Source organism: Phodopus roborovskii, unplaced genomic scaffold (genome assembly GCF_943737965.1).
Source record: "Phodopus roborovskii unplaced genomic scaffold, PHOROB, whole genome shotgun sequence".
Taxonomy (NCBI): domain Eukaryota; kingdom Metazoa; phylum Chordata; class Mammalia; order Rodentia; family Cricetidae; genus Phodopus; species Phodopus roborovskii.
Genome location: NW_026126549.1, coordinates 13,790,854 through 13,810,625, shown reverse-complemented (window position 1 = coordinate 13,810,625; position 19,772 = coordinate 13,790,854). Strand labels below are relative to the sequence as shown.

Below are 19,772 nucleotides of genomic sequence, written 5' to 3'. Positions count from 1 at the left end.
GCTGACATAGCTTCAAAGAGTCACCCTTCTGGCTCTACGTGCTGCCTTATTTAAGTCTTGGTTTTCAATGTATTCATGTTTCAGGTGAACTCGGTTTTTCATCCAAAAACAAACTGCTGTGGGAATTTCCTGCTCACACTGTTTCCGTTAGCCATACCACAAGCTGCCTTATTATAAGAGCCCTTTTGAGAATTGATTCTGGCAGAACACCTTTCTTCCTACAGAGAAAACTGTATCGCTGTGGAGATGCTACTGTGGAAAAGCTCCCAATTCAAGAGCACGTGCAAGCAAAGCAACAAAGTTGGAAAGCAACCTCATCCGGGATGACGCTCTCATGCTGAATTGTGAATTTTAACATAGCACGAGAACAAAGTAAAAGGAAGAAAATAAATTAGGCATCTCCCTTGAAAGCAGTCTGACACAGAGAGCCCTTGCCACGTGGAGTGGGAAGCTGGATGATCCTTCAGCAGGTGGGTGCAGCTTCCTGCTAACAAAACTCTCTTCAGTTTCCCAGGTAACTATTACAACACACCTGAAGAACTTGGCCATTTTATACTTGACTCCAATTTTCCAAATCCACTAGATTTCCTTTTCCTAAACTTACAATCTGCTACTTAATAAATGCACATGGCCCTACGTTTCCCACGTGCATACCGAAGTACACTCATCTATGTGGTCAATGGGAAAATGAGTAACGTTGCTTAGTGGATAAACACAAAAGTATTAACACTCCGAACAGGATATCCTTGAAATAAAGAAAAATCCACAAAGGATTCACCAGATTCCTAGAGATATACACGTGTATGTCATTTCACACCAAATGCAGTTGACAAGGTCTTTTCTTTACCAAGTGTTCTCCATGGAGAACCAAGCTAAAAAAAACATTGAGTTCAGAATGTACTTTCCCTGTAGTGGTCCCAGTTCTGTAACACCCCAAACAATAGGCTCTTCTGTCTGGACGTTATTTTCAAATCATCACTAGAGAGCTGTGTCTAATTCATCTCCTCACAGTCTAAGAACATTGCACATAAATAATGATTTAAATATTTATTTAAATAAAATACTTGAGATGAAATTAACAACGGTGGTGTGACTGCAGGAGGGCAGTAGCTCTGAGTCAATGACCCAACCAGCAGCAAGGGTATAATTTAAAGGCAGAGATTTCCAGTGCATGCTCTGTTGGCCACAGTGAACCTGCTACAGCTCTAAAGGGAATTGTTTGCCTCTTATTAGATTTTCTACAGCACAGCCATAAGTGATAAATGTACTGCTGGACTCACTGTCAAGTTAATCAATGCTGCCAAAGTTTTGTTGACCTAACAGGAATCCATAAAGTGAGCAGCATTTTCTCTGTCCCTATGACATCTCAGTCCACAGCGGGGCTACGAATCTAAGAGCAGCCTCACTTGAGAGTGTGTAGGCGGGGGCAGGGTGGGGGCTGGAGCAAGAAAGTCTAAGGAAGGTAGACTAGATGGCTCTCAAAAATAGCAGTGTTAAGGGGCCCTTATCCTGATGAAAAAGCTTTTAAATCCACACTTGATGAGAACCCTCCTGAGTAACCATGTGAAGGATGGGCACCTGTATACTACACCTCACTTCTGAGCAATATATCAGGACACAGGCCCCAGACCTGCAAGAATCTCAAAGCAAAATAACTATGGTCTATGTCTGTCTACAGTGCAGTGCACTGATCAAATCTAGTGCAGGGCACGGGTAACAAGCAAGGTGATGTGGGCAAGGGGAAAAGTCCAAAATCTGCCTCCCTGTAAAGCAGAGCCCGTGAGACACAGTCAGCAGAAGGAAGCAGAGAAAAAGAGATAGGGATGGGGAAAGAGAGAGAGAAGGGACAGAGAGGGAGGGGCAGAAGCCTGCAAATAAACTGGAACCATGCCTTCCAGAGCAGTTACAGACGGATGAAATATGAATTGCAATTGATTTTTCTTCCTGGGGTCACCGTGCTCTGTGTCTCGTGCCCCCTAGGCATTTATTTGGGCAGCAAACTGACAAGTTTTTGTGGAGTGACCTGAGCAGTGCGATCTTTGCTCAATCACAGGGACTTCACTGTTCCTTCTCTTCCCTGACACTTGTCCCTCCCCAAACCTATTGGCAAAGGAGTCCTTCATAAAGACACGGAACAATGCAATTACTGTTGTAAAGGGTGGGTAGGACTTGACCAGGGGATACTCAGCATTCTTGCATGCCAAGGAAAAACAAACAGCATCACTCTGGAGGAGGGACTTCCATCCCAAGCCTGAGAATGAGATAACACGGTAACATAGCATTACTAAACTCACACAACTTGTCTCATCCAGAAGAAAAAAGTAACAATAAGAAGCTGTGGTTTTGAAAGCAATATAGAATTCATACTTTTAACTCTAACTATTAGAAGATTTTGCTAAAAATCCATTTTCTATGACTCTGACCAACTTTCTTGATCTTCCCGATCTGGTCTTCATGAGCTAACTGTAGCCACCAATCACAAGACAGAGAAAGCATCATTGCTATAAGCTTGTCGCTGGAGACTTTCTGAATCAGCCCATAGGGGTTGGTCAGCTTGTTCTCAGAACACATAGATTTACTGTAATCTTGTGAACTGCTATGGAATGTTTTATTAATGTTTTCATTGGTTAGAGATTTTTAACCAACCCTTTTCTCACTGGACAATTTTTTAAACAATATATTATAATGAAAATGCCTTACATACCATGAAGCCAAATCATGTAAGAATTTGTATGACAGATTCATAGAGGGAACTGCCAAATTCCTTCTCAAAAGATTCTTGCAGTTTGCATCCCCATGAAGGCTCATGGGAATGGCTATTTCTTCATAGCCTTACCAACAACGGGCACAGATGTTTTCTTTCAGCTTTTGTAGATGTAAATGTGTTGTCTTGGCTGGCCACATTCTGATTAATTATAAAATTAGCTTTTTTCCCTGATTTTTTTGAACATTTGTAATTTTTAAGGATTAAACAGCTGTTATTGTGTGTATGCAGAATTTGTATGTGTGGGCACAGGTACCACAGAATGTGGTATTAGGTAATTCTGTGATAAGTTCACTCCTCCATCTGTATGTGGGTTGTACAGATCACACTCATGCTGGTGGCAAGTGTCATTTCACTGACTCCAGCCATAATTACCTTTTGAATAAATGAATGTTTTCAATTTTCTCCAACTGATTATAAAAGTTCTTTTTATCCTGGGAATCAGAACTCTGTCATGTTTATTGTGAATAGATTTTCAGACGATTTGTTTGATGGTTGATTTGAATCTATGGTAATTTTGATTTCTTTTGGCTGCACAGAATTTTTTAAAAAATCATGCTTGGGGGCTGGAGAGTTCATTCAGCAGTTAAGAGCACTTGATGCTCTTGTTAAAACCAAGGTTAGGTTCCCAGCACCCACATGATGGCTCACAACCATCTGTAACTCTAGTTGCAGGGGATTCAATGTCCTCTTCTGACCTCTGCAGGCATGGGCACTAAGTGGTATACACATATGTACATGCAGACAAAACACTCAAAGTAAATAAATCTAAAAGTAAGTACACAAAGCCCAAATACCTAGCAATATTAGGTCAGCACAGAGGGGGTGAGCTAAGGTTGTAGGACACTGGAAGGAGCCTACATGGATGGCACACATGATGTGTGGAGAATAAGTTTAATACTCTAAGAATGCTAGCAGTAGGTGAAATGTGAGGGGTTAATGGTCAATTAAATTAGAATTTAAGACTACCATGTCTGAATGAGAAGGATCCCATGAAAGAGACTAGAGGGGAAGCTCTCAAAAGCAGAAATAGGAAAAGGGACATGGACATGCAGAGCATGATAAACACACAGGCCAATGGATGGTAAGGCAGTGGGGCTCACATGGCATCACACAAGAAAATGCTGGCATTTGGAACATGTGGCCTAAGGATATCTCAAATTGGTACTTGACAAGGAGCCATTCAAGTGTTCTGGCAGGTAGATGACGTTCCCGGATATAAAGCTGAATGGAACAGGCTAGGAATTCAGAGGCAAGAGAGAAACTACCAGGAAGAACCTGGAAAAAAGAACAAAGAGCTAATCAGGGGTGGATGCAGGGACAACAAACCAGAATGCACTTTGGATGAACCACAAATAGCTCCCGGTACACAGGCATGGGACTGTTTTAAGTGAAAAGAATGGTCTCATAAAGGGATTTAAGAAGGGTCCATATTTTTCCAAAATCGTACAAGAGAAGCCCGTGGAGCTTGTCAACAAGGAGGTGACAAGACAGAGAGCAGGAAGATCTGAGATAAGCAAGCCCAGGGGCAGCAGCCTAGGCGGAAGGGAGCCAAATCTGAGCACCAATGTGGAGGAACATCTCAGCGAGGCCGAAGCACCCACAGCTAGCTTCTAATGAGTGGTTCTAATAACAGCAGAGAAACCAGCCGGTGGTTCTCCAATACCCTATCAACCTGCTTTGCTAAAACCACCTCACCTCCCTGCCCAGGTGTAGGAGGATAAAACCAGAAAGCTGGTTTATCTGTGTAGCTGTTTTCAGAAAGGCTCTCTGGGAACAGCGACAGCGGCAATCACCTATATTCACTGCAAGGGCAGGGGAAGAAGGAACCACCTCTGTGACACAGCATCTAACAAGCAAAAAAACCAGTACACAGTTCTCAGGAAACATTAACTCCATTGCAGCAGCTCAGCGGGAACTTTGGGTCCAGGGTGTGAAAGTGAGGGCCCCTACTAGCAGGTAAACACCCACCACTCTTATCCACATTAAGGGTTATTCACATTATGTATTTATCTTTGAGATGTGTTTTCTCGTGTAGTTGTGAACTTTAGTCCTCCTGCAGATTCTCACCTTCACACCCAGCCTGCAAAAGCACTTGTAAATTTAAGATGTGGGATCTACATTCAATTCCCAGAACAAGAAAGAAAATTAAGACTAAAAACAAAAAATAGAGGCTGGGTATAGTGGCACGTGCTTTTAATTCCAATACTTAGGAGGCAAAGGCATGAGGATCTCTGAATTCAAGGCCAGTCTGGTCTACAGAGCAAGTTCCAAGCCAGGCAGAGCTACATGGTAAAATAATTATCTAAAATAATGAGAAAGTAGTTGAATAAATTGCAAGTAGTATGGGAAGACTATCTATTGTTTTATTACTTTTTAAAGATACTATTTGCTTTTATTTAATGTGAATGAATGTTTTTGCCTGTATGTTATGTATATACCTGGGTGCCATGTGCTTGCAGTACCCAGGATAGCCAGGAGAGGGCCGAGGATCCCTTGGAACTAGAGTTACAAATGCTTAAGCTGCCATTTGGGTGTTGGGAACTGAACCTAGGTCCTCTGCAACAGCACCAAGTGTTAACGGCAAAGCCATCTCTTTAACCTGACTATCTGGTTTTGTTAAAACACATCACCCCTACACTGTTTCAATTACTTAAGATCTATTGGAATGACTGAAGCAGGGATTTCATTCAGGACTAAGCACTCCTCAACCAATGCTCCCAAAATGTAAAAGCCAGTAGATACGTATTTACTCTCTTATAACTGACATAAAGGCAACAATATGTCAGTTATGTGCCATATAAAATACATGCATTAAATATTTCCAGCTGGCTCTGGTGGCTCACATCTGTAACCCTGGCTCTCTAGAGGCCAGGAAGGAAGACTGCAGATGCCTAGCTACACAGCAACACCTTCTCTGAAAACAAAACCTTCTTAACATAAAGACGGCATTCAAGACAGGCTCCCTTTTAGGGTGTTTACTAGCAATCTAAAGGTCTCTTCCATTCCTGTTTGACTTTTAGCCTCTGAATCCTGTGCCTGCTGTTCTAGTGTGCAGGAGCTGTTCATTGCATTTGAGAGTGAACAGAAACTCAACATAATTCATACAGACTTGGTTTTAACAGCTGCCATTATGAAAATATTACTCTACCAAGATAAGTAGGTCCCGCAGCTGCTCTTACTAAATTGTCATTTTATTTTTCTTTTCTTTTCTTTTTTCCTTCCTTCCTTTTCTTCCATTCACCAGCAATGCAAAGACCTTCTGAGATCTGGCCAGGAAACTCTCTTCTCTTTTGATGTCACACAATTACAGAACAGGAGAATGCTGCTTTTAATAAAGTTTTGGTAAAAGACCAAATGAAATTCCTCCTATGCAAGATTTCTGAGCAGGCCCCAAGTACCACTTCTAGGTTTCAGGGAGACAGACAGGAGCTTACACATGTTGTTATGGCAACAGGATGCCATAACAAAGGCAGCTTTCCAAAGCATCATGCTCAAGATGTGCAGAGGCTCCAACACTTCAGAAGTCACACGCTGTCCTCTGCTGGGTCAGGTGATGGGGGGGGGGGGCTTCAGACACCAGAGGAAGCTGAGCAGCATCTGTACCCTACAGGGGTAGCGTCCCAACATGAACAGTGTGTGCTTTTTATTTAACCCAGTTTTTCCTGGAAAGACTGTTGGGGTGTCACATATGTTCAGGCAAGGATTATGCGGTTACCCATTTCATGTCAGTGTAAAAACTGTATCATTGGGCTTTACTTCATAGCCTCCTGCACCCCAAAACAGACTTCAGTGCTCTGCCCGCAGAATGGGCCAGAGGGCCTGCTCCCTCTATGAAATTCCTCACAGCAGCTCTTTCAATTGTCCAGAAGGATATGAGGCAGGTCCCTACTTTGCCGTCCTGTGAAGGAAGTCTAGAGCCGCACTTTCGCCTTAGCACATGTTAAATAAGATGGGGGGCTGAGGAGACAGCTCAGCACTTAACAGCACTGGCTGCCCACATAGAGAAGCCTGGATCCCAGCATCCACATGGTGGCTCACAACTGTCTACATCTCTAGTTCTAAGGGTTATGGCGTTGTCTTCTGACCTGTCTGGGCACCTGGTGCGCATGTGGCACACATATACACACACAGGCAAACAGCCACACACATCAGTAATACAAATGAATATTTTAAACAAGATGGCCAGTAGTTAGGCCAGCTGGTAACTTTATGCAGCCAGCCTGGTAGTGAGGAAGAAAGTAAATGTAGGGTACACAGCAGAGGCCAGGCCTGGAAGCATCCTTAAGAGAAGTGCATTTGTGAATTAATGAATGAGCAAATGAATGTATAGAAGATTTCATCAGAACTTTCTAGTCACAGCATTCTCTCCATTTAAACTTTCTGCCTTGTCTAGGTCCAAAACAGTGTTTTAAGCACATTGTGGTTTTAATTGGATTGCTCAGACAGTTCCTAAGAAAACATTTTAATTTAATTTTCATGGGTAGATAATTAAGATTAGATGTTAATCCCCATGACTTCCGGGAGTCATAGGGACATTCAGGGATTTGGAGAAAACATGGCTAAGATATGCATCGAAAACACCACCCAAATCTGAGGACAAACAGTTAAGTATGTAGCAAGATTCTTAAGGAGCTGCCGGATGTGTGTATGCTGGCTCACCAAGTCATCGGTGACAACTCTGCCACAGTGACCAGTGGTCAGGGGGTTAGTAGCTTACACAGAGTCTGGAGGCCTGCAGCTCTGAATATACGTGTACCTCTGGAATGGCTACATTCTTCATTCCGGTCCCTTCTCCTCTGGACACACATAGCTGCCTCCATGCCATTTGTGGATAGCCTTCGGTCTAAAAGTTGGCCTACTGCTGCCTTTATAAATACAGTGTTATCACAGCACAAACCCTAGGCTTTGTTTACTATCACCTATGGTAGCTCTCACATCACGGAAGAAGGTAGGTGTCTAAGCTGAACTGGGTGACTGGCAGTCTATGGTCATTTCCTACTGACATTACACAGGTTTTTGAACTCCTACCCACTCTACATACCTTGTGTTTACCTGCCTATGCTTTCCAGTCACAGTGACAAGGCTTACCACCCTTAATTTAATATTTTTCTCCTATCCAACTTTGATTCTGAGCATTATCAAATATCCTTCCCAAATAAGTAGAATTGTGGAAAGAAAATGGCCTTGACACTAAGAATCATATGCAACAGGATACTGTTTGAGTGTTCTTTCTCTAGCAGCCAGAGAAAATGTACAAGTGACACCATTACCATGCCAAAATGTGTCAGGTTCATTAATAATGCAGGTTCCCATTCACTGTTATGAGAAATCAGGGACTAACCGCACTCAATTAATTTGATCTGCTCTTTGATAGCTTATTTATCAGATTGGGAAAGATGGATTTAATAGTGCTTGGTGGAAACAGCTTCTTTAATTGGAAACATCACAGCATTTAGCTCACTTTGTGCTCTTGCAATTAAGAACAATTTGGAAAAGTGTTGTTGATTTTTTTTTTTTTAACGCTATTGTCTCCTTGATTAGATTTCCGAAGATCCAGACAAAACAAATGACAATACTAGGGAGGACTATTGGTACAAATAAGAGCCCAACAGCCAGATTACTTACCATGAGGAATGTGAGCCATCCCCATCCATTTCGTCAGTAACGCACATCCATTTCCCCTATCTGTGTCTCTCGTGTAGGTATGTGGCAATACCTCTTCTACAAGGCATCATTCAGCACCTACCCTTATACAATTATCTTTTCTCCAAATAAGCCAAATCAACAGAAGAAATTATTTTTCTTGATTAAGCACCCACATTTCTCTTGGGAGCGAACAAAACAAACAATTAATCTTTCCTTATTTGTTCTCAGAAGTCCCTGCCTCTTTGAACACAGGCTATCCAGGTACCTGTGGCAGCCAGTCGGCAGCAATTAGGCCTGAGCAGAAAATGAATGGACTCGGGGCTGAGTGCCCAATCTGCCAAGAGCCTGTGAGGGAGGGCAAGGTTACACCAGGAATATTCCCTGTTGTGAGAACACAGCTCAGAATTACGACCTGGCTTCAGCATAATTAACCAGGCTTGGGAATTTATATGAACTAAGTAATTGGAAAGAATTAGCAAGAGATATGTACATTAATCTTTACCAGTTACCCAACATTTAATGAAATTAAGGGTCTTGTGTTCATTCTTGCTTGCTTAGTTTGCATTCACTCTATTTCACCTGTAGAACTGTGTTCCTTGTAAAGGGTACAAGAAAACAGACAGACAGACTCTCTCTCTCTCTCTCTCTCTCTCTCTCTCTCTCTCTCTCTCTCTCTCACACACACACACACACACACACACACGGAAGAAACAAAAGAAACAAACACACAAAACAAGAAATTGTAAGGGCAAATTAGAAACAGCCCGGAAACAACAGGCTCCTAAAGTCCAATACAGCTACAGGACTGAGTATTATGCAATGGTTATTAAAAAAATTCATTACAAAGGATCTTTGCCTATTGTGGATCCAAACTGAAATATGTATGGTTGAATACATTTCGGGGAGTTCCTTCAAAATATTATGGTGGGAGGTGAGAAAAAATAGGATCTCTAGTGAGTTGAAAACTGTTTGGATGATAGCAACTTAGAAATTTATACTACTTTTATTTTTTATATATTAAACTTTCATAATAAAAAAGCTGACTTTAAAAGAGAAATTTGGTAGAGGGTATATGTTTTTAACCAGGCTTGACTGTTCAAGGTGGGCAGATATGCATCATCCAACAATTTTAAATACGAAGGTATAGTTCAATGCATGTTCAGTGAAGACATGGGTTCAATACTCAGCAGTTCAAATGTGCATGCATGCACTCATGTAATGAATAAAGGTTTAATCGTCTTGAAAGGCTGTATATATTTTATTTTTTTAAAAATAATACATATGGTTAGTTTTAGAAATTTTAACCACTGCTGTAAACTAAAAATGATCGTAGATGGCATGCATATCACTGTAAGATAAATAGATATCACTTAAAAAAAATCAATGTATGAAATCAATCACCACAGTTCTCTGTGGTTCACATGCAAGCCTTTCAGATATGAGAAGAACTAATATGTCTGGAATAAGATGGGTCTAGACTTTGTAAATTGTCTAGCTCAATACAAAAATGCCCAACAGAACCACCATAAATGTAAGAACCCACAGGTCTACCTAGAGATCACCTACCACACTGAAAATTAAAAAAACAAAGACTTCTAAAGAATTGTTTCCTTTCCATAGTTTGTCCAACATCCCACCAATTACGCTGACATGCTTATCTACTAGATGCTAGATCAGTGGTTAGGCCTAGGCTGTCTGAAAAGCCAACCACAGGAAAAGGTTACAGGAGTCTTCCCAGACACAACAGAAACATGAATACACAACGGAATCTGAAAACACTTGCTAGCAATGATGGATTTAAGTTATTAACAGATCAAAAAGAGATGGATGGTGGTTTGCTTTTCTTAATCTACATCATCATCTGGATCTATTTAAAGATACGTGGTGCACTAACAAACTTGGTCAAGGTTTCGATAAAATCAGTAAAAATAATCTGCCCGGTTACATTGAGTCGGTATCGATCAATAAAATCACTTGTACAAGGAAGGCACTGTTAAGTACTGACAATCCCAGCCATTAATATTATTTAACACAGTGTTCACCATGCTAACCAGAACAAAGAGCAGTTCGTCTGGTGATATAAGCAGCATCTTCACAGACACTGCTACTCTACAGACTGCTAAGGTGATTTTATGAGGTTCAGGCCACAGCTTCCTTTCCTAACCAACAATACCATTTCCTGCAACACATGAGGTTTAAACACACTGTTCTGCCGTGGATGATGTGGGTCGAGGGTCGAGCAGGGGCATGTGTGCCACAGCACATATGGGAGTGAGGGCAATCTCGTGGAGTCAGTTTTCTCTTTCTACTTTTATGTGGCTTCTGGGATTCCAACTTAGGTCACTACGCGTGGGTGGCAACTGCCTTCTGGCTGTCGATAAGATCTTATTCTCTACTTCGTTTTCAGTTTAAATGAAAACCTCGGCAAGAACTGGATCTGATGTTATAAATCACTGCTTGGTCTATGAACGAAGCCGAACATTCTAAGATGGGGAGCTGTGAAGGTTTGGGTGGTGACAATGACATGATAGTCCAGGGCCCCCCTAACATATGCAGACTCTACTCGGCTTCATCAATGCCTTTACCTTGCTTATAAAAGGATTAATTAAAAAAAAATTCAACTGACCCTCAGCCAGACTGAGATGATCAAGAACACATGAAAATATTTTCTATAAGAAATGTACTTTTTTAACTACCATGGCTATCTATGGCTGAAAGACTAATAATAATGAGAAAACTCCCTGAAGAGGTAAAACTAACCTCAACATAACATGCTTCCAAGCCTTAAACTGGAGCCTGTTCTCAACCTTTGGAGCTTTGAATGCTCAAAATCCTAGCAACTTATGTAGAGTTGCTCACCATTTTGCCAAGACGAGTATAGGAGCCCCTGCCTGGGAAGGGGCCCAAAGAATAAACCATGGTTTAGTTAGATGTACTCGGCTATTCTCAGCTCTCTGGGGCTTACTCTACCATTCTCAGAACCCAGGATGCAGCACAAGACTCAAAACAAAAGGTCCCTCAGAAGAACACTCAGTGCTAGCACCACCTCTCAACAAGGAGGAAAAGGGGAAACTATACATCAGAAAATGGCTCACAGCCATAACAGGTATTCTGGTCATTCAGGAGCCAGATGTTAAGTTTGTGCGTGGTTTATGAGAAGAGAATCCACAGGAACAGTCTGGTGTGGAGGAAGTGACTGGGGTATGCTTATACTATGTTTGTACATGTTTCACATACCTTTAACCCCAGCATTCCAGAGCAAGTTTGAGGACAGCCTGGTCTACATAGTGTGTTCCAGTTCAGCCAAGGCTACCCAATGAGATGGTCTCAGAAACAAAACAACAAAATACTCTGTTTAAACCAGTGTATATACACTATCATCTTATAATTTTATCAATTTAAAATTGAGGCTTACAATCTTTTTTTGTATTAATACTAAGGCTTCAAAAGTGGTGTTTTATACCTTTAATCCAAGCACTGGGAAAACAGAGGCAAGAAGATCTCTCTGAGTTCAAGGCCAGCCTGGTCTACAAAGTGAGTTCCAGGACAGGCTCCAAAGCTATAGAGAAACCCTGTCTCAAAAAAAAAAAAAAAAAAAAAAAAACAAGAATAAAAAAATGTAGTGTTTTATATATTACAAAACACCCCAATCCAGACTCGCCACATTGAGGCATTTGGCATAACCAGGACTTAACACAATAAATAGAAACGGGCTTCAGATGAATTCAGAATAAGGAATCTGTGGGAGAAAAGCCACATGGTATTCCTTGGAGCTGTTCACTTGACAATATGTACATTATCTCAAATTTCTTTGTAAGAACATGGATACCCCATTTTGATGGACATATACAGGATGGCACTCCTGCACTTTTTATATTTGTGTACCCAGATTTACTTGACAAATCTATTGCTTTATACAACTTTATATAGGAATAGGACTAGAAGGAGAGAGTGAGGAAAGGATTTTTGCTGAGTCATAGTTCTCCTTGGTATTTACAAACCCAATCATGAACTATGTGCAATTTTGCTCCCATTTCATCAGTGAGATTATTAACCATTATAATTTTTTAAAAAATATTTGGTTTTTAAAAATGCACACACCTAACAAAATGAACTAGAAGCAAGGACGGCTCAGCCTACTACCAGGGTGTGGTAGAGGGCTGTATCAGGACACAAACTCAAGTTTCTTTAAATTTTAAAACAGTTATGGGTTCCAATATCATCATGAAGGAAAATTGGCAAATTCACAAAATTTCAGAGGAAAAAAATTGCAATCAACAAAGCAATAAGTCACAGAGGAACTCACCAATGACCATGTACTTATTGCCTGGAAGTTCCAAATGAACTACCATATAGCATAAAGATAGATATGCAAACACTATGATCCCATTAAACAAAGAAGAGAGAAGTCACAGGAAACTTGGGAAATACTTAGACATGAACAAAGATGATGACATAATGTAGGACCCAGGAAACCGGCACTCAGGGCACCATGGCAATTTGCAGCTTTAAAAGCTTAACTGAAAAATCAAGAATGAAGTCAAACCAATTTAAGAAACCAGAAAAAGGAGAATAGACTATCCCAAAGCTCGGAAAAGGAAGGAAATCATAAAGACTGGAGGAGAAATGGGTGGACTAGAGAAGAGAACATAATAGAGAAAAAGTTGTAATAGGCCTGTAAGATGGCACAGTGGATAGAGGTGTTGCTGTCAAACCTGACAACCAGAAGCCCACCTCAGGACCCACATGGTGAAAAGAGACAGCCGTTCCCATAGTTGTCTTCTGAACTTCCATAGGTATGCGTGCATGTGTGTACACAAATGCACATGTACACACATACTTTTAAAAATGTAAAAATAAGGATAAAAGTAATAAAATTGTCTAAAACAGTAAATTTTATATTTCATGAGCAATCTTGAAACATATGGGCAAAACCCAAAGAAACAAATAAAAACCCAAGAAGAGCTGGTGTCTTATATATGATTTCTATTGCTGTGATGATCACCATAAATTTGGCAACTCTTATAAAGGAAAACATTTAACTGAGACAGCAACATACTCTTGCAGAGGTTTAGCACATTATCATCATGGAAGGGAACATGGCAGCTGGGAGTATGGTGGTGTGCAGGGAGTATGGTGGTGTGTAGGCAGACATGGTGCTGGAGAATTCTACATCTTGATATAGAATTGATCCAGGGGCAACAGGAAGCCAACTATCTCACTGGGGATGTATGAAACCTCAAAGCCCGCCTCCACAGTGACACATTTCCTCCAACAAGGCCACACCTCCTAACAGTGCCTCTCCCTTTGGGGGTTGTTTTTTTCAAACCACCACAGATGGGAAGATGGTTCAGTGGTTAAAGGCAGTTGCGGTGCAAGCGTGACACCTGACTTGGATCTCCTGAACCCATGTAAAAGCTGAGCATAGGAATGCATTTCTGTAATCCCAGCACTTCTACAGTATGGAAGCAGAGGCAGCAGAATCCCAAGGAACTTTCTGGCAAGCTGTCAGCCTGAAGTCTTCAGTGTGAAGTCAAAAGAGTCCTGCCTCAAACAGGATTGGATGCAAGGACCGATGCCCAAGATCATCCTTCCACTTCTACATGTGTGCTGTGGCAAGCATGGCATGTGCCCTTATCTACACACATACACAAAAATAAATACAGCTGGAGGGATGGCTCAGCAGTTAAGAGCACTGGCTGCTCTTCCACAGGACCCAGGTTCAATTCTCAGCACCCACAGTGTGGTTCATAACTATCTGTAACTCCAGTCCCAAGGGATCCGATGCCCTCTTCTGGCCTCTGAAGGCAACAGGCACAAAAGTGATATATAGGCATGCATGCAGGCAAAGCATCTATGCACTAAGACAAATTAGAAATACTACTACTACTACTAGTACTATTACTAATAATAATAATAATTTTTAAAAATCAATAAATAGATCTTCACTTCCAAAAAGATAGGAATATACTTTTCTTTATTCTTCCCACGTAATTCAACTGAAAACAGGACACACCTATAAAACAAGCTAAGATTTAGGTCTCAGGGAGGAGGGGAAACTGCTAGATCATCAGGACATAAAGCTGAAAGATCAGCAGCCAAAGCAGTAAAAGTCCCACCCAAACCCTAGCCAGAGTGCCATGATCACTGCCGCCATGCCAGCCTTTCACGCTACTTTTATTTGAAATGTTTACTCCATCCCCCACGCGGTGAAGATGAGACATTCTTAACTGAACATGGAGTAGCTCTTTCTCTCTCATTTTGTCCCTCTTCTCTCCCTTCTCTCCTGGTTCAAGCTCTGCTCCCTAGGCTGATCTAGAACTCCTAGGTTTAAGTGGCTCCTGTCTCAATCTCCTGAATATGTGGGACAATAGACACAGGCTGCCATGCCCAGTACAAGGTGGCTTTTTCAAATGCACTATAAAATGTTTTAAAGAAACCTACCATTACAAATGTGCCAGAGGAATGGTAACTATCCTACGCCTCTGTATTTTTAAATAACCTATGATACTTAAATTGATGCTGATGCTATTTCTAAATTATGGCTTGGAGGTTAGTAGACCATTCGCTTCTGAACAAAAGAACAGCCAAACCAATGGTTAAGTGTGGGTTTTCTTTGATTCTCGCTTTCAAACTATTAGTGACCAGACAAGAGTGGAAAGAGGGTGAAAAATATAGATAGTAAGGAAGGTTTTGCTTCTTTTGATTAATTCTCAGAACAAAATTAATTTTGAAAATGGGTAACTTTACATTTCTTCTTTAAAGTTACTCTCTTACTTAAATGTACCAGGACATCCCATAAAGCTGCTCTCAGACTGAGGCTGAAAACTGGTTTGTATCTAGGAGTCCAATGCTAGCATGGACCAGTCAGCCTGTTTCAAACAACAACCAGCAAAGAAACAACCCCCCTTTAAGCCAGAGGACTTAACACAGGAAATGGGAGTATTATTTGCTAGAATTTTGAATATTCAACTTTAAAATTTTTTCAATCACAGGTTATTAAGATGCCTTGGTGGTTAAGAGCACTTGCTGATCTTGCAGAAGATTGGTATTCAGCATCCTCACGGCCACTCATAACCACCTGCAACTCCAGTTTCAGGGACCCACTTCTGGTCTCTGTGGGCTACTGCACACATTGTACACATAGAGATAAGTGGATGCGTGCACACACACACCCAAACACACACACACAATTTAAAAAAAAAAAAAAACCAACAACATTTACTCACCAATCAACTACTCAATCTATCCGATCAATCAGGGAAGAATCAGTCTGATAAACTGTAATATTGATCACTATGAAGTCTTTTCTTGTACCTACTATTACATATCTATATAAAACTATTAAGGGTGAAAATTTTTCCCTAATTTAGAAAATCACCAGTGTATAATGAGAAGAGCCCATATTGGGCAATAGGAAAATAAAAGTCCACTCCGAGCCCTTTGACAAATGTAGTTCAGAAGGAAGGTGACACAGGTTTCAGAGGCTCTGATCTCAGTCTCCCCAAGTCTAATGAAAACAGCAGTGTGGGCCACCACATGTAATGTATGGGGCTGCAGTCACAGATGACCAGTTGTCCTCCAGAAAAGAAGGGTCATTTGTCCTGACCTTGTCAAAAGACAGACCACCACAGGGGTGACTCTGAACTCTGACGGGCAGCAAATGAGCTGGAGTGGGTAATCTAGGCCCCCTGGCCTTGGGAGCAAGGCTTGGATACAGTAGTATTTGGTCAGGCCACGGGCCGGGCCAGTGTCATACTGTGCAGCACAGGCTGGTGGCAGCTACTCCCTGGGGTCCAGCCTGGTCCTGGGGTTGAATGGGACTCTCCCTGGAGTCAGGTAGGCAGTGAGAGAAACAAAAATATTGTGTATCCCATGGAGACATAAAAAGTAAACAATGTCCACAGTCAAGGCTCTGCCCTTCACTTTTGCACCTCACAGCAACCTCCACCCTGCTCCCACTGCCCACAGGAGAAGAAAAGGCTCTTACTGAATGACATGAATTTGAAACACACAGCAGGAAGCAAGTACGCTCAGCCCTGGACCACATCTTTCAAGTCCGTTTCTGAGAATAGAAAATTCTAAGCTCAATTTGAGAGCCATTGTAAGCTCCCCTCTGTGCCAGATGATTTTGCCCACATATTTACATATGAAGCACAAACAACTTAAAATGTTTACACTGAGGAGTAATGGAAGTCATGTGTCAAATGCGATGGGGGGGGAGCGGAGGGGGATAAAGCTTTCTTCAGAGCTAAAGCCTGAAGATATACAATATCTGTGGAAAATCTGGCCTACAAATGAAAGTGTGCTGTTTACCCATCCCATCTAATTACAGAGAGCATGCCTTCTACCCTTTGCACACAATTTCTTAGGTCGCTTTCTCTCGGCTTTTGGTTTGCTGTTTGCTCTCAACTATTGCCTGAAGCTATGAAATCCTGATAGCTCTACCCTTAGAATCTCAGAGAAGGCCACACACATTCCTGGGGTTTGCCATTCCAGTTTCCTTTAGGCTTTCATGCCTAGAGACACAGCAAAGAATCCCTCCACCAAGCCCCAAAACAAAACTCTCCAGCACCCTCCCCAGAGCTCCTGCCTCTTTTGCCCAGGCAGCCTTCCTCGAAAGACTAGGACAAGGTTGGGAACTGACACCTGGCATCTTTGTTTCCACCAAGAAGGTATCCTCCACTTTATCACCGGGCATCAGCCATCAGAGACTCACACCCAGTCCTCCATAGAGTTCTGTATGGGGACAGGCGCACTAACTCCATGGCTCCTAGCTTCTCTCCTCTGCCAGATCCACCCTGGAGTTCCTAAAGTCTGAAGGGGCCGCAAGGGCAATGACAGAAGAACATGGCTATGCTGCCAATTTTTCTCTGATGTAACCATCTTAGAAGGATGAGTCTTCTTCTTAACTCTTACATGAAGTCTGGCTCTCCTGTCTTGTTTGGTTTTTTTTTTTTGAGACAGGGTCTCCCTGTGCAGACCTGGCTGGCCTTGAATTTCTGATTCTCTTGCCCAAACCTCCAAAGTGCTGGTGTTATAGGAATACTTCCACACATCTTCATCCCAAAGCTTATAGGTATGCTCGATATATTTGCATCCTTTTTTTTTTTTTGAGGCAGGGTTCCTTTCCTCACCAAGCTATGCTCACCTCCACACATCACTTCTCATACAGGACTAAATGTAGTGAGTGCACGCATGACCATTTGGGCCTGTTTGCCTCTGTACCTGCCCTGCCCATCTATGTGCTTAATGGGGACTCTATGGACTAGTTACCCGAGACTTCAGGGGGGTTTGTGAAATCCACAGAAGTAGACAGTGTCTTATTCTCTCCTTTGCCTTCCCTGCCACTTGTGGGTAGGAGACTTTGATCTTATCTCACTCAGTTCTGTTTGTCCACCAAAGGGGAAGTGTAGGACTTCCTGATGCATTCATTCTAGACCAGTAGTTCTCAACACCCCTAATGCTGCAACACTTTAAATACAATTCCTCATGTTGTGGTGACCCCCAACCATAAACTTACTTTTGTTACTACTTTTTAATTGTAATTCTACTACTGTTATGAATTGCAATGTACATATCTGTGTTCTCCTATGGTCTAAAGTGACCCTTGTGAAAGGATCATTCGCCCCAAGGGATCATGACTCACAGGTTGAGAAGCACTGCTCCAGATATATATTCTAATTCCCAAAGAAGCTGGCACTTTCTCAGGGGCAATTTCCATACAGCCTTTGTAGGATTTAACACATATCTTAGCCTGCCCACTTAAGATTGCTTTTCTCCCAGGACTCTTAACTAGCACCTGAACGCCTAAACCCCAAGGGCTGAGAAAACAGAATTATTTCATCTAAAACACACTAATCTGTACAGCTGACTTTAAAGATGGACAGATCATTTCAAAAGCATTCTTCCAATGAAACCCAACGCATAATCAACTTTAAATGGAATTCAATAAAAGCTAAATGAACCAACTGATAGCCATATTTGTAAATGAAAACAGCCTGTATCTTGGAATCTCAAGCTGTTGGTCAGTATTTGTCACACTCTTATATTCTGAGCCAACAGAGTAAGACAATGATTTAGGCGCCGTTACATTGAAGAGCTAAACATCTCTTACCTGTAAATACGTTTCCAGGCCTTGCCGCCGTTGTTCCAGGACTTTGGGGACCCAGTTCCTGACGTGTTTAGAAGGGATTTCTGGAGTCTTTATACATTTCTTAAGCTTCCAAGACAGAAGGAAAATGAGATGTCTGTTAATTATAATAAAATCACTTGGAAGAAAGAAAAGCCAACTAAGCAAAATAAACCATGGCTAAATATGCCAAAATGTTTTTCAAACATTTCTTACTTAGGTGTCCTGATTGTTCAGGCTTCCGGACAAATGAGTTTTATGTTTGATAGTTGTTATGGTGGTTATTTCAGATTTAAAATGAGGCTTTTTTTTTCTGAAAAATTAAAAGTCTAATACTTGAGCTAAAAGGAAAGCAAAGTAAGATAGTTTTTAAAAAATCAATTTATTTCACAGCAACATTAACACAATCTTTTAATCTAGTTTTCTGATGAAAGGGAAAGTCTTTCCACATATACTTTTCACATAAGAGAACAAAGTATGGTCATTTCTGACCAATGTTCCCAGAAATGTCATATGAACTGGAGCATAACACGTAGGAGAGGGTCTTGAGATTTCTGAAATGAAGTGAATTTTAAAATATACACAAAGGCTAGTCCTTCCAACAATCCAGAAGCATAGCTGCTAGCTCTCCTCATGCAATTTTTTTCCTGGGGCTGGTGAGATGGTTCCATGGTTAAGGCCACTAGACACTCTTCCAGGGGACCAGTGTTCAATTCCCAGAACCCACACAGTGGCTCAGAACCATCTGTAACCCCAATTCTAGGGGTCTGGACACCTTGCTCTGACCTCTTCAAGCACCAGACACACATGTGGTACACAGACACACACGCACGCAAAACACCCACACACATAAAATCAAAACTTATTTTTTAAAGAGAGTTACTCAAAGTTAAGTCAGAGCTACAATAACATCTCCAAGAAGTGCCAAGTCCTAAACCTGAAGTGTTTCCGTATATAGCAATGGGGATTTTCCCCCCAAGTTTGGTGAAATTATCGGTTTAGTAACAGGGAGATTGTCCTGGGTTATGTGGGCAGGTTCAATGCAAACATGAGGACCTTACAAGAGGGCAGAGGTTACAGGTCAGAAGTTAAAAGTACAAGGCATGATGGTATATACCCACAATCTCGGCACTTAGGAGGCTAAGGCAGGAAGATCACAATTTGGAGGGGTACCCTGGGCTACAAAGAAAGATTCTGTGTCAAGACAGAAATGTAATTTATCAGTGT

The 19,772-nt window shown here is 41.6% G+C and overlaps 1 protein-coding gene across 1 annotated transcript in view; it reads right to left on the bottom strand.

The window, feature by feature from the left end:
- Positions 1 to 19,772, bottom strand: part of Snx24 (sorting nexin 24) — a 131,943-nt gene that overhangs the window by 30,149 nt on the left and 82,022 nt on the right. Inside the window, exon 3 of the mRNA XM_051200743.1 lies at positions 18,531 to 18,635. Coding sequence (XP_051056700.1) covers positions 18,531 to 18,635 — 105 coding nt within the window. The remainder of the gene's footprint in view (positions 1 to 18,530; positions 18,636 to 19,772) is intronic.